Source organism: Lemur catta, chromosome 13 (assembly GCF_020740605.2).
Source record: "Lemur catta isolate mLemCat1 chromosome 13, mLemCat1.pri, whole genome shotgun sequence".
NCBI classification, from domain to species: domain Eukaryota; kingdom Metazoa; phylum Chordata; class Mammalia; order Primates; family Lemuridae; genus Lemur; species Lemur catta.
In genome coordinates, this window is record NC_059140.1 from 12,977,924 (window position 1) to 12,994,095 (window position 16,172).

General features: G+C 42.6%; 1 protein-coding gene across 1 annotated transcript in view; it reads left to right on the forward strand.

The window, feature by feature from the left end:
* COL4A1 (collagen type IV alpha 1 chain) overlaps positions 1 to 16,172 on the forward strand; it is a 147,366-nt gene that overhangs the window by 61,081 nt on the left and 70,113 nt on the right. The window contains exon 2 of the mRNA XM_045567351.1: positions 168 to 230. Coding sequence (XP_045423307.1) covers positions 168 to 230 — 63 coding nt within the window. The remainder of the gene's footprint in view (positions 1 to 167; positions 231 to 16,172) is intronic.

A 16,172-nucleotide genomic window follows, 5' to 3' on the forward strand; every position in this document is an offset into this window, starting at 1 on the left:
CTGTGCATGACAGCCCCGTTAAAACAAATCCACGTAAGATCGTGCTCGGAATAACAGGGCAGGACGTTTCTCCTAAATAGGGGAAGATGCCCACATCTTACTAATTCAAATATTGACCTCAATGTGAAAGTGTTGTCGTAATTAAAGGTGTTTTCTCTTACTTCCAGGGTGGTGGTTGTAATGGCTCCGGCTGTGGAAAATGTGACTGCCATGGAGTGAAGGGACAAAAGGTGAGTTGCTGACATTTAGATGACAACAATTCTTTTTGAATTGCCATTACCATGGAAATCATTAGAAACTAATGCATTAAAAATAACCGAATAATCAGCAATTCAGGTTAAAGCCTTATTACTGTTTTAATAATTTCCCAAGAGCAATACAAATGAAGCAAAGCCAGGCTTAGCATTATTTTTGAGTAATAATATTATTATAATAGCTATTCTCCAAAGATTATAATAAGAAATGGCAAATAATACAGAAAAAAAGGATTTGGTTTATTTTCCTTTTTTGATTCTAGAAGGAACAAGTGTATTGGCAGGAAATCTGTTGACTCAAGTGTGCTTTTTCAAATTCATGTGTAAGAACTAAATTTAGCATTTTTCTGGAAAAAGAAAGAAGTTTCTATTCAATTTGAAGGCCTTCTATTCAAATTAGTATTTTGATGCAATTGTTTTTATCTATCACATGCTTGTCTGGATTTATTTATAAAAAACAGTATTTATTATTTCCCAAATGCAAGGTTATATTTTCTTCTAAACGAGCTCTGCTCCTCCTTCTCATTTAAGAGCCACAGATCTAGATAAAGGTAATTTTCTCTGGAAGGCAAGTTGTATCTGTGCATTTCAGTTGGCTTGAGATGGGGTGCCTGTCTGGGTTTTACACAAGGGACAGTGCAGCATCTGGATGCTGTCTTCGAGTCTCCATGGAAACCAGATGTGGTGGTGCAGAAATATCACCAGGAGCCGGTTGGTGAGCCCTGCGCTGGGCCCTGCAGAATGGAGTGTGCTGTCCAGGGCACGCCCTGTCTCCAGGGAGCTGCAGGTGTCCTTCGGGCCAGTGTGTGGATTCTTACTCTCGCCACAGCATGCCAAGGGTTTTATGAAGTCACAGACTCACACTGTGGAAATTCAGCAAATTCTACTTTACGGAAAATTCTTTCTTTTCAGCTATTTGCTGAAATACCAACATTATTATTTTAAAAAATATGACTGACAGTTGGTGGCACTAGTATTACCTGGATAGTTTTTACATGAATGAAGTATGTGAAAGCAGTTCTTTCATTAGCAACTATAATTCATCTTTGTGCTCTGTTCTTTTTACTTGGGAATTTCTTCTAGCTGGTTCCAGCGTGCATTTTCAAGAAGTATTTTAAAGTAGAGGCAAGTGTTTCTTGCAACGCAAAGACTTTTTTTTTTTTAATTTAACTTGAATTATACATATGAGCATACTGCACTAATAAGGAAATCCTTAAATCTATAAAAAATGGAACTTTGGAGTGTCAGCAAATAGGAAATTAAGGCCTACATCACTTACTCTGTTTTCCTTGTAACTTTGCAAGTGTCAGGATTTGGAGAGGGCCGGCGAGCTGGCATTTCTCACTCAGGGGGAGCAGGGCCCGTTCCAGCAACTTGCTCATTTCCACCCGCTTTCCTGCAGCCGGTGGACCTGGAGGGACCCTTCCCTGGCTCTGATGCCTGTCAGATTTTGTTATTGTGTACACAGCAGTAAACGCATTTATGTTTTCTTAGCCTAATTCATATTAGTTTTTACTGAAAAATCCACCCATCAAAATATGACAAGGTAGAGTTATCCAGATACAGCTTTCCCAGTATTTTTGGCTGATGTCTTCATAAACTGATGGGTGCTAGTCAGGGAATCAAACCGCTTCCATTCAGAGTTGAGTCAGCGTCTACAGAGAAGGTGGGCCACGCGGCAGGATAAAGTACCTACTCAGAGAAGGAAAAGGTCTTGAAGTGTTTTATTTCAAAACTGTCCATTGAGGAGCCCTTGCTGTGAGCGGCACACTCAGCTGAGGTGAGGTCTGTGTTTGTCAGGACACAGGAGCCTGTCATGGGCCCTGCCTTCTGCTCTGGACAGGAAGGTCTAGGCAGGCACCTGTGCAGGTAGAAGTTGTGTCATTAGTTTGTGCTGCTTTCTTTCTCATGATGAGGTTTCATGCCAGCCTCCCATGGTGGGTGACCAACTTACAACTTGAATTTGGGAATCACCAGAGCTCCCGCTGGGACTGGAATGGAAGGCTGGGCTTCTGTCGTACCTCTGGCTAAGCCTCAGCCAGGCTTCCCAGCAAGGGACTCAGGCCTGAGGGCTACAGCACTACAGCACTGCCATGTTTGTCCTTGGCCTGCCCCTGCCCCTCCACACTGGGTCTTCTCCTTGGCCGGCTTTGGATTTCTTCATTTATTATTCCATAAAGAATACGTAAAATACTGGCAAGCTATAGGTTAAGCCATTCTGAATTTGTGCTATAAAAGACTATAATTATTGAATGGGTTTAGAAGGCCTCTTGAAATCTAGGACAATAGCTATATGGTTTAGTTATATCATTTTAACAAAGAGAAGATCTATTTTCCTCATCCTAAACATAAACACTTCAGGTCCTGTGGTGCACACAGCAATGACAAGGGCACAGAGTCCTTCCTCCCACCGACAGAGGAAATTTTAAACTTCCACTTATTGTCTTGGAAGTATTGTTAAAATAATCAGTTTAGTGTCGTGAAGTGCCTGGAAATTAACTGAGCTAGGCTTTCAGATCTGGTCCCATTTCTCTCATCCCAAAGTCAGCTAGCAAAGAAATTTATACTAGGCTGGCACGTCAGGAAGGAAATTTGGTCTTCCTCCACCGCCACCACCTTCTACCCACGCTGGGAGCATTGTGGTCCTAGACATGTTAATGAAGTGCAAAAGCAGAATGAATGAAGGACTTAGAATCGCAGACTGCAAGTCTGCCAGTTTAAACCACACATCTACTTTTGAGCTACAAATGAATGCCTTTGATTCTCATAGAAGTTATTTTGCTATTCTCAAATGTCTACAAACAACGTAAATTAATTTTGCTTTGTTGTTTTAAAAAATAGGATAGTAGAAGACACATAGCTCAGAGAGAGTTAAAATTACCTGACTGGACACAGTGTCACAGTCTCAGAAATTTGGAAGTCATTGTTTCTGAGGCATGTTTTTTCCACATCTCTTTGAGGAACACTTAACAGTATAATTTACAACCCACCAATACCCTCAGTGGAAATTGGAACATGTCCAGTATAAATCTCTTTTGGCTAAGCTTTGCTTTCCATGGAGATGTGATTAATGGACAGAATGTCTTATATTCTACAGATATTATAAATAAACTTATTTATAATATTTATTATAAGTAAATTTTAATTGCTGGTTTTATAATTTCATAGTTCTCAAGTAATCATAATACTAGATAGTTCTGAATTCAACAGTTAAATTAATCAGGCTTTTAACGAATTTCAGAGAGTCTTTGCTGAATTGTTTATTTTCCCATTAGCCTGGAATGACCACTCGTATCTTCAGATGTTTTCTCTTAGGTAATTAATTTGGCTTTGCACACGGTGGCTTTGTGTTCCTCCAGAGACTACAGCAGTGTGGGAATGCGATCTACTTAAACTGATCAGGGTTTTGAATGATTGCCTACTCAGCAATAGCCAAAAATAAGCTCTTCTTTAGCTTGATAATCTGATTTTCTCAACTATTTAAGACAGTAGGAAAGGCAACACATTCCCAGAAGTTACCGCTATGTGCTTGGAAATTAATCATTTGTATTTTGCTAAAATAGAGTTTGCACAAGAAGTCTTACCATGGAGCCCAGACTTACATAAAGCTCTCACCATATTCTATGACCCTGCAGTGTCCAAAAAAAAAAAGGGAACTTAAACTAGAGAGGTAAGACTATGCACATGAGATAAATAACAAGTCGAGAGTAAATTATCAAATTCCAGGACAAGCAGTAGAGAAAACAAATACTACAGTTGTTCCAAGAAGGGAGTGATGCTTGGGGCCTGGGGCCATAAAATAAAGGGACAACTTCCTGGATGAAGGGGGATGCAGGCCTGTCACATCCTCACTGACTCACCAGACTCGCCTGGATATATAGGTTCATCTGTCACACGTGTGTGTAAAGAGACATTAATTTATTACAGGTGCATTAATCAGAGCAAACAGCTCTGGTGGCCAGTTGACAAATGCTATCCTAGAAAAGTTTTGATGGTTTCTATTAATAATATAGTGGTTCTTGAAAGGGACATTCCCAAGCAGCAGTCATGGGAGCACAGAGTCTCAATTAAGCAGGAATCTAGTATTTCTAATGAACAATGACAACTGCATGGGTATCTCGTATCTTCTTTGAATACTGTAACCCTTCCGATACCCAGATCCTTGGCAACGTGTGGAGAAGAAGCACATTATCCTGTTATTACTAATTAGACTGCCTATAAATCACAGTTCCTGTCCACACGGTGGGTCTGCACAGCAATAATGTAGTCATTGGATAGAACAGTCGCGGATTGTTTTCAAAGCAAAGAACTTTGAAAATAGCACTGCTGTCTGTCTGTCTAAAATGTGTACCTTATCTGATATGAAAGGGTTGGAGGAGTCTGTGGCCAATCTGGAAGTGATTTTGTTTCTGGCCCTGGAAATCTGGGAAGAATTTAATGTCATGTTGTGGGCTGAGTTTGCACAGGGTACGCTTTTCTCTTATTATGTGAATGGATTGTAGCTTTACCAGCCATTTAATGCCCATAGGTATTTGACACAATCACTGGATATCCACGTCAGACCTCCACATAAACCTGTGTCTCTGCATCTTAACATTAGGTTATAACTGCTGCTTATACACAACAGATCTTGGCTGGGACAGAAAAATCTGGGTTTATGAGTGTCAGAGCAAGAAGGAGATAGCAGCTGCTGTGTATAGAATGTCTACCTTGAGTCAGGCATGGGGCAGGACGGTTTTTATGCTGATTATTATAATACCTACTTTGCAATTGAAGAAACCAACAAGAATAGGGTTTCTTGACTTTGGTGCTATCATTCTGAGCAGGACGATTTTTGTTGTGGAGCTGTCCTGTGCGTTGCAGGACATGGAGCAGCATCCGTGGCCAGTAGCATCCACTCCCCAGTTGTGACATAAAAATGTCTCCAAATATTACTGAATGTGTCCTGGCAGTGGCTGGGGGGATGCAGAATCACTCTGGATTGAGAAAGAACCACTGAACTAACCCAATCTTTTATAGCTGATAAGAGGAAAATAACGGAATTCAAGCATGAATCAATTTCTGTTTCCTCAGATAAGTAGATCCTAATCTGAGAGAGTCAGGCCAGTTGAACACGTGGTTGAGAATATCCTACAGTCTTGAGCAAGCTCCTATTTCCCTAAAACTTAATCCTGGTATAGATACTGTTCCCCTGGCAACTTGCCAAGGAAAGCAAGCCTTCCGAAGCTTTTTTCTAAATGGATAGTGATGGAAAGGACTGTGGGAGGACCGGGAAGAAATGAATTTATTCCTCTGGGGCTGTGGGCAGACCTCCCAGTTCCTGTTCTAAAGCAGTCAATTTGGCCCTCCCGTCTGGTTAAACAAATAACTCACAGGAAGCCCCCTTGTCTGTGACATGGAACAGGTCAGATAGTTGTCTGCCCATGTCTGAGCGTGTCTCCCAACCTGAGACAGGTGGGGGAGCCCAGTCCAGCATGACAGTTGTGACAAGTACACTGTCACCCTCGGGGAGTCATTATTCCATGCATCATTGAGAATGTAGACCTCTAAGGCGGAGGCATTTTGAAGCAAGGGTGTTTTAGCCGATGTCGGGGGATGCAGAGTCCCGCACAGAGTGAGGGTTGGGTCTCCCCTTTGCCCCTTCCTTTGGGAAATTCTGGCATGTGCTCTGTCCTACAGAAAGTCCATCACTCTTATTAAACCTTGGTGATCTTCATCACCACTGGGCACGGCTCCCTGATCCCCCAGGAGGCGAATACGGCCATGATTCTCATACATGCTGGACACAAGTCCAAGACCATGGTTATCAACTTGCGCCTCAGCCTCTCCCACATCTGGGAAGACCTTCCACAGGCTATTTAGATTGTAGTGGGGTTGCCTCTGTCCATCTTTAGAAGTGTGGTTAATTAATCAACACATATTTTTCAGTTGTTACTTTGCTAGGCTCTTTTAGAGATACAAACCAAGCATTTTTAGTGTCTTTCTCTCAAGGACATGCAAAATAAGAATAAAAAAATGTTATCTGCAAGGAATGCTGTAAGTCTAATCATATGTAAATACATGAAGAGAGGCTAAATTTTCTAATCTTTTGAATTATATATGCCATTCTGCATTGATTATTTTCCATTAGCTGTTATTGCCAGAGACATTGCAATGTCTACTTGATTAGGAGTTTAGGCATGAGCTTGCATGTCTTAACACATAAAAATCTGTTATTTTCAGCATATCAAATATAACATTGTAGTCATTTTGCAATAATGCAGCTATATTGCAATAATCATCAAAATACATTAGAATCAAACATTACTTCTAAGGTAGAGGATCGCACTTTCTCCTAAGATCATAAATATATGGAAATTAAATCTTAGGTGCAATTTGTTTTTGAGACAGGAACTATATTGGTATTTTTGGAGAATTCAATAATATTCAATTTATAAATCTATTTATCTCATTGGTCTTTCTTTTAATTTATATATGGTTAATCACAGAAAGAATTTTAGCCATGATTTCATTACAAAATGAAAACAGGTAAAAATACAGTGCTTCATATGTTATACTTTATATACGGACTATTTTCTTTTCCTTATTATTCTTACCATATATGTAGAATAAGATCCTCAAGAATTATTAAAGAATAAGATTATCTGTCTATTATTTAATAGAATACTGAAATTTTCTTTCCCATAAATTAAATTATATAAATAGTTCTTTTAAATGTTAAAGGTGTCACACTTCTTCCTAGGTATTAAATTCTCTTTTCAAACAAGTAATCATAAATATTTTTTTGTAGACTCCTTGAAACTTTGGATGAGTTAACTGACTTGGATTAATAACAGTGAATCATTAATAATAACAATAATTTATATATTAGGCACCTATTATGTGAGAAGCACCGTGCCAGATTGGAATTGGTGAGAATCTTTAAATCTAGTATATTTCAAAGAAATTCCATTTTCATATTTTAAAGATGTGAAATGTGTAAAATCAAAATGCACTAAAAAGTACTACTTTGTATAAAATATTAAAAGGCTTTTTAATAAACATAAGGTTTTTTAAGTTAGTGCATCAAGTGTATTTGAAATTACTTCTAATATTGTTGAGACTGATAGAATGTCTCTGTGTTCGTGAGTGCTTTGAACATTCCTGAGAGACAATAGAGTCTAGTTCAGATTTTCCCAAAATATGATCCTCAGACCATCTTTAGGATGTCAACAGATGTTTCCTTTGGGATGCAATGGGAAGAGGGTTCCTAGGATAAGGGAGTTTGGGGAACGTGGAATTAAGGTGAAATGGATATTGGTGGTTTTTTTTGCAAGGGCATTGCAGAAACTTTAATGAGCTAGCACACCACTGGAGCCCTCCAGGGGTGGTTTGTCATACACGGTTCCCCACAGTTACCTGACCACAGGCCCTTTTTAGTTCTCAAGCCAGGAAGAGGCTTAGGGGAAGAATGGTTTGTTGAATAAAAGCCTTAATTCCAGTGTGAGCACCACCATCTACAGCTGAGTGTGTTTCAAGTCATTTTGACCAAGTTTTTCTCTGACTTGCAAACCTCTCAGTGTGGCTAAAAGGAGCAAATGAAAGCTGATGTACATGAACGTACTTAAGACATCTGAAATGTCAAATGTGTACATGTACGTGTAAGTAGTAGCTGTATTTTGAAGTCGTGATAAGCATGGCTCAGTTCTAAACAGACTTGTAGGCATAAAGACATAGAAGCAGACCATCTAGCTGAGAATTCTCGATTCACAGATGAAGCCTGGAAGAACAAAGAGATGGATGTGTTCCACTGCGACGCAAGTGCTCCCAGGACCTCAGTTAAAGAGATGTTAGGATGTTTTGAGACTCATTAGGTAGAGTGTTTGTAGTTCTTGGATGCTTTTGGTGGAGGAAGAGTGAGACAGACTCACTTGGGAATTATCATCCAATTTCTAGTCAATGCTGTGATTTTATCAGCCATTTCTGGAGTCATCATCCCTTAAGATACAAGGGAAACCAACTCTCCCGTCTTCGGCTCCTGACTTTTCCTCATGCCTCTGCTCCTTTTCCTGATGTACCTACAAGCGCAGTCCAAACCCCTCCCCTCCCCCAGCCAGCTTTCCTTGGTCTAGACATTATTGAAAGGGGAACCTGAGTGAAATGCCACTTTGTTTTTGCTGTATGATGGATTCCACCTCCCTCCCACCAGAACGTCCGGCTTGAACACTGTGGGGCCACTCAGGTTCGTCTGCAGGGTCTGAGGGGGTCTTCCCTCTCCTCCCTTAAGTGGTTGTAGGGTTAGTACATACTCTTTCCTTTTCCGAGTTTTGTCTGCTGTCTTTTGATGCCAAGATTTTTTCCAGATGTTCCCTATTTCCTATTTCCACATATTGCACATGAATCACCATCTGGCAGAGCAATCGTGAGAGTCAGTGTGGCTTCCCACAGTCACCTACTTTTGTCCTTTGGAATAGTTCTTTGGAAACAATAGCTTTTTAAAAAATATGCCTGAAACCAAGGATAAAATATCAAGAATATACCATAGGGAAGCTACTAAAAATGAATCCACGCTAACTGGGTTTGTCTTACTCTGCACACAAGGCCCACACCCATCTATGTCTCTCTTAGGCTTGGGACATTGCTGACCTACACATTGTCCCCTGCCCTGCAAGGAATGGGGAGTTACAGCTCGTCGGTTTCCAGCTCACCTTCCTGGTTCTTTACAGTAATAAAAGCTGCCCCTTTGTCATGTGCTTCTGAGACCTGTTAAAGATGTGATAGGTGACCATCATGAAATCTACTAATTCTGATGTGCAGCTGTATGTAGAATTTACCTCATCCAGTGCAGCTGCAAAAATAGTGAGTTGAGTTTGTTTCCATGCTCAGAAGGAGTAGTAGAAAATGAAGCATCCTGAACGGAGTATCATGTCCTGTGACTTTTAAGGCCCAGAGTACTTTATGTGAGTACATGCTGTCACCGGCGTGGCCAAGCACTGGCAGTCTTTGTCCTGACTATTTATGGGAAAAATTATTTTTTGTATTATAATAAATATCCTGATAAACATTGGCTGGCAGGAAAACAGCTTTCTTTTTGAAGGCGCAAAATGAGAGTATATGTTTTAATTCATTCAAGATCAAAGACTTAACATAAAACAAACCCTGACAAATGAAAAGTGTGCAGTAGATTTTCCTCCTGTTTGCTGGTAGAATATTATGAACATTCAAATGTGTTTCTAGACAGCACGTAATGGTGCTGGGTAATTATGGAGTGAGGGTGTGGAGCACTGCACTCTCACAAACGATACTAGCAGAACCCTCATCCTTGTGAAGTGGTTTAGCACAATGTGCAATTAAACGAAGGAAGAATTAGTCAGAGTTAATGGGCAAACCAGATGACTGTGGGGAAGTGGTGCCCCTTTGTTTTGTTTCTCCCCTTTGGCAAATCCATTAAAAATGGTAAGGATATATAAGAACACCTTATCCACCTAGCGGCTCAGCCCACCTCTTTGGGGAACCTCACAGTTTCGTAAAAGTGTAATGCTACCTGGCCCCAAATCCGATCATTTCTAGATTTCTCCACGTGAGAATCTGATGTGAGAAGCTAACAATGATTCTCGTCTAATTTCTAAAATGCTGTAACGAAATCCTTCCTGGTTTGAAGTCCCTCCCTGGTTAGACCTCTCTACAAATGGAGGAGGGATGTCTTTGCTAATGAGTGATACATGTGAATTCCAGAGCATCTGGCGACATGCTTGGTTCCGAAGCGGTTGTCCCTGGAAGACTGGTGAGGAATGGAACTCGCCCATAGCAGACCCAGTAAACTACTTACATCCACACCCCCCTGCGTGTGCTCCTGCGGGTGCTGATGGAGTCGGGCAGGGGTTGGCAGGGCAGATGCGGCGCTTGCCCTACACGCTCAGGACGGCACAGATACAACCCTGAGCGAGCACTCCACTGGCCCTCCGAGGAAAAGCAGGCTGGGCCTGAGAGTGAATCCCCCAGGGGCCGAAATTGATCTGGGGGAGTGAAAGGTGAGCCCCTAAAGCTCAGGCCCACACTCTGGGATGCTGGGAGTTCTGCCTCCTCACCTCATTTTCCTGTTTTCTATAAGATTTACTCTGATTTGGGGTGGAAATTGTGACACTTTGGGAAACTGCCATGGACAACTGCCCCCTCATCACTGTCTTCTCACCTGCACTTACAAGACCCCAGAAATTTAACGGGCTATTTTCATGGATGTGAAGTGTCTGTCGCACCACAGTTGTTTGTCTGTCTGCAAGTGCTTTGCTGGACTCTTCTTGCTGATGATCAATATTTCTGGGCGAGCGTGGGAGGTGTCTGTGTGGAGCTTGTTCCAGACTATCTGTCTGCTCCCCACGTGGGCTCTGGGACGCAGCACCGTGTCTCCTGGTTCACGGTGTTTTATAAACATTGCCTCATGAGTCACCCTGGTGCGGCGGTGTGGGTGGCAAGTGTGGACTCCTGGTAGGGAGTCGGAGCACCGAGAGGCCGGTGTCTCGCCCTGAGTCCGGCCAGCGCTTGGCAAGGAAGAGCATGCCCGCGGCCGTCCGGACCACACACTGGGAGCCCTGGGGACAGGCTGGGGCTGCCCTTCCTTCCTGCCCTGGAGGGATGCTCCGTTCTTCCCAAGAGAGGATGCTTGACAGCGGAGCGCAGCGTCTTGTCTGCCCCGGCCGAAGTGATGGGGACTGACTGAGCCTGACACCCTGAAGTGCGGTTTGGGCACAGAGTGGAGGGAGCGCCGTGTAAGGGGTGTGAGAGGTGCCAGGTCCAGGGCCACAGCGACCTAGGCTGAAGCCCAGGGTCTCCTGGGGTGGCAGGTGCCCCCAAGAAGAGCCGGCATGTGTCCGCACTGCCACACCCCAGCCCTTGCTCTCTCCTCTCTTCTCTTCCCACCACAAGCTCCTAATCCTTTCCGTGTTTGTCTGCTTGGCCTTTATCTCTGCTCATGGCACATGGACACGTGTGCTCTGATACCTGCCCACCTGCGTGCTCTCGCCTCTGCTTCGCGAGTGTGCACGCACACCACACACGTGCCACATGCTACATACACACACACACCACACATGCCACACACACACCACACATGCTACATACACACATGCACCACATACCACACACACCACACACGCCACACACACCACACACACCACATACTACACATACACACCACACACAACACACATGCCACACACTACATACACATACCACACACACCACACATGCTACATACACACATGCACCACATGCCACACACACCACACACACATGCCACACATTGCATACACACACTGCACATACACCACACATACCACACACAAACATACACACATATGACACCCCCACACAGATTCACACACATACACACAGCACACACACTAAATAGACACATAATACACACCACACATACACATGTCATACATACAACACACACACACATACATACACAAGACACACATCACACGCAGACACACTGTTTCCAAGAGCCCCCCTTGCCCGCCTGTGCAGCATGGTCCTCTTCCTGTTCCTGCAGGGGTGTTGGAGGTGCTGCTCTGTGGACCCCTCGTGTAGTGATGCTGTGGGACGGCAGAGCGCTGGGGACCAGGCAGTGGGTGGGGGTGGCTGCCGTGGAGCCAGAGGCAGAAACTCCGGGTGTGGAGCATCCACAGCAGGGTGAACAGCACAAGAGGGACCCAGGGACCCTGGAATTTTACATGGGGACAGGGATTTGTTTCTTTTTGTCTTAGCTCGGGCTGCTATAACAAAATACACTGGGTGGCTTAAACAACAGAAATGTGTTTCTTACAGCTCTGGGGGCTGGAAGTCCAAGACCAAGGCACTGGCAGATCCGCCGTCTGGGGTGTGCGACCACACAGACGATGCCTTCTTGCTGCGCCCGCACCGGGCAGGGGGAGAGGCGCCTCTCTGGGTCTCTTCTCTCAGGGCACTAACCCCATTCAGGAGCCTGGTCACCTCCCAAAGCCCCCACCTCCTAATACTGTCCCCTTGGGGTTAGGAGTTCAACATGTGAATTTTGAGGGACACAAACACTCGGACCACAGCACTTCTATTTATACTGACACATGGGACATATCTCACACACTGGCCCTAGGGTGAAGATGTGTGGCAGCCATGTTTAGGTGTCCTTATAATCACTGTAGATTTCTCAATCTGAAAAAGTTCTAGTCATTCCAATCTAGGGTTGGAGATCTCTAAAAGCCCTTCCAAATCTAAATGTGTGCCAACCTCCGATTTCGATCTTCCCTACAAATGCCACAGGTACTTGAGCACTCTGCCGTTACTGGCCTTGCTGGAGTGAAACGTCATTTTATCAAAAGGGACTTTTTGGTATGCAGTAAATGTCAGAAATCTCCACTAATGTGACACGAAGGAAGGTCAGGCCCATAATGGGTTATTAGTTACTAGTAGACATTTCCTCAGTTCAAATACTTTCTTGCTGATGTATTCTGAGAACAAGGGTAACAGTGAATCAGCAGTATTTAGCCAGCGTTCCTTCATCATTCCTTCCTCTTCACAGCTGCTGATGTGAAAATCAAAGTTTCTTGAATCCCAAATACCATCTGGTTTTTCTCCTCTTTTTCTGTTTTGAAAAATCACATGGTACCTGAGTTGAAGCAGTCACAGCTGGGAAAATTTGTCACTGTCTGTGTTTTTTTGATTTGCTAATCTGTTTAGTTCTCCATATTTTATTTCTAAAATCCTTTTATTTGGGGATGGGAAGTGGACCCCTAGTATTGGAAATAACTTTATTTAAATCTTGTCTGACTTTTTTAAACAATTATTCTGATTACTGTCCCCAGTCTAGAGACACCTTACCGGATATCATTCTTTGATCTTACTATTGGATAAGGACCAAGATTGTAATTTATGGACAACATGGAGAGAGCATGACCATTTGTTTCCTTTCATATCTCACTTATTTGCCTTTAGAAAGTTGTATTCTGAATTCCAAGTGTGTATCTTTCATATATTTAAAAATAAATTTCCCCAACCTGAAGGCTCTCTAGGGACACATCGCTTCCAAGGCTCTCTGCCACGTGGAGGGACAGCAGGAGCCACTTGTGAAGTACAGTATGCCCTAAAATAGTGTCTAGATGGTATATGTTTAAAAACTTACACTATATGCAAGCTACTCAGTGAGTGTAGTTCAGAATCCGATTTGTAAAGGAATTTGCTTCACCCAGTGACAGATGAGAACATACACAATGTCATCTTCCATCCTGTGCAATATTCTGTCCCTGCCGTGGACACCACGCCCCAAGCTGCTTCCTGTGTTCCATCAGGTAATTAAGTATCAGTCCTAGGAGCGTGCAGGTGATTTTATTTCAGAAGCACACAGCTTGTCAGGACTCTAGATACCTGCACAGCTGTCCTGGCTGAGATCTGTAAGGAGTGCCTATGTCCTCTGCTTGACGTCTCTTCTTGTCATCGGGCACCCCTTGCCCACCTGAGAAGACGAGCACAGCAGGTGTGGCTCTGCCCTGCGAGGGTGTATCTAGAGGACCTCAGGGATGGGGGCTCTGGTGTTCACCGCACAGCAGGACTCTGCAGGGCTGCTCTTAGGCCGAGACAGGGCGGTCTCCCTGTCCTTGCCATATTAGTCATTCTGAAATTCTGGACCTAAACAACTATAGTGGTTTTACCTGCGACGTCAAACAGCTGTAAGGAAGATGGTTCCTTTTCCTCTGTTTCTTCACCAAAGGAGCTGATGCTGCCTGTGGAGAATCAGGGGTGCCTGGTGGGTTCCCCTTGGTTTAGAATTCTCGGTGGAGCTCAGAATTTCCACAAAGTTAGCAATTTTGTATCTGGGAGACGGGGAAGGCCATTTCAGGGTGCATGACTGATCAGCCTCCACTTGCCAAAGAGAAACCGCCTCGGTTATTGTGTCAGAGACCTCAGACTCTCAGAGTGGGAGCGAGGGGGACGTTGCAGCCAGGTGAGCCCTGACAAGTCTCTGTAAGGCATCTTCTCTGTCTCTCTCTCTCTCCCTCTTTATCTCCATGTATCTGTCTCTGTCTCTCTGCCTCCGTCTTTCAGTCTCTGTCTCTCTGTCTCTGTCTCCCTCTCTCTCTTTCTTTCTTTCTGTGCTCTGTGTCTCCCTCTCTCTCTAACAGACCCACACTTGGTCATCTATCCTCTAATTAATTTTTTTTTTAATTCAAATACCAAAATAGATAGGAAAATGTCACATGTTTTAACACTCTACATTCTATATTCTAGTTTTATGAGAAAGGTAATAATTCCTAATTTGCAAACTGTAATGCAATTTGTCTGTTTTTGCATCTTGGTTCCTAGCCAAAGTACTTAATATTTTAGTCTATTACCTTTAAGTAATTAAGAAAAAAATATAAAATATTATACATTTAACCTTTAAAACCTCTACAAAATAGTAAAAATGGCATTAAATAAGATTTTACTGACTTAAAATTTTAAATAATTGAGCTATACCCTGGGTTAGCATATATCCCCCTGTTAGCTTTTGAAACAGGCTTGCCAGCTTTGTGAACAAAATTGAGGTGAAGGAAGTTTACCAGCTGAGGGAAGGCCATTTTTAAGTACAAAGAAGTAGCTATTTCTGTGTTAATTATGCATCATTATTTTGTATTGATTGTGCAATTGTATGCTTTTCTTATCTGTTCAGTTCAAAAATGAAGATTTTTGAGCAAAAAACAAAACAAAACTTCAACATCTTACTTAATTTCTTTCCTTGAGTGACTTGTACATGTTTTAAAGTTAATCAGTGAAGTTTACTGAAAATAGATTAAAATTCAGGTTTTTTTATTAACTCAGATCCATCTGACCACTGCTTTTTCAAACTAGTGAAGTTAAGCACATAGCAGGCTTAGTGAAACTCCAAGCCCCACCGAGATTACATTGTATTATATGGCAAAATTGATTTGTCACGTTTCAACCTCTTTGGAACTGTTCTTATCTTTTAGATTCTGATTAATAGAGTATTGAAATTATTGCAACATCCTGGGGAAAATGTTATCAGTGATAAGATACAGCCAAGTAACTTGGTTGGGGGTAAGGAAGTTATTTGAGGATATCGGGCCCATGTATGTTATCGGATATTTACAGCTAACAATGGAGGCAGCCAGGAGATTCCTCGGGAGTGTGGTGGCCTCACAGAGACCCAGGCTGGCCTGAGAGAATCAACAGGGTGCCCTGGGCTTGAAAAGAATTAATTTCAGAAGTATTCATTAAGAAAAAAACACAAAACTTTTTGCATAAGGTAAATGGGGGAGTGTCTAAAAACTGTCATGTTTTAAAAATACCCAAGAAATTCTTATTTTCTTATGTCAGATGTAGCCACAGAAACAGGAATGAGATGCTTCCTGGACCATGACTGATGGGAACACTAACATCATGGAATTTCCTTTCTCTTTTCAAACATTCTGTGGCTTTATGGAAGAGCAGCTGGCTCAATGGACATAGAAATAATGAAAAAAATGCAAAATATATGTAAATATACATTTTATAGATATATATGATGTAAGTAATAGTAAAGTCAGAATGGTTTACTTGAGAATCATTTGTTTAGTGTTTTGTGCCACTCAAAGTAACTGAGAACTTGATCAAATTTGGTCTTTACAGTAATGCTGCCAGGTAAGCCGGGCAGGTAGGGTCATCCCTGAATGACACGGGGCAAAGGTGATTTTCAGAGTCCAAGTGGTTGGTGCTGGAGCCAGGACCAGTGAGAACGTAGAAGGCAAGATTCCCAAAGCCCCGTCCCCTTCACCCAGAGTGCAGATGCCTGTTTTGCGGTAGAGATTGAAAACTGGGTTTCTAAAGATGCACTCTCTCAGTGAGTTTATATTATTTTCTTGGGATCTTTAAAATTTTGTGTTTCCTGATTCATTCGTGGAAATATCTGTTGAACAGCTACCATGTGCT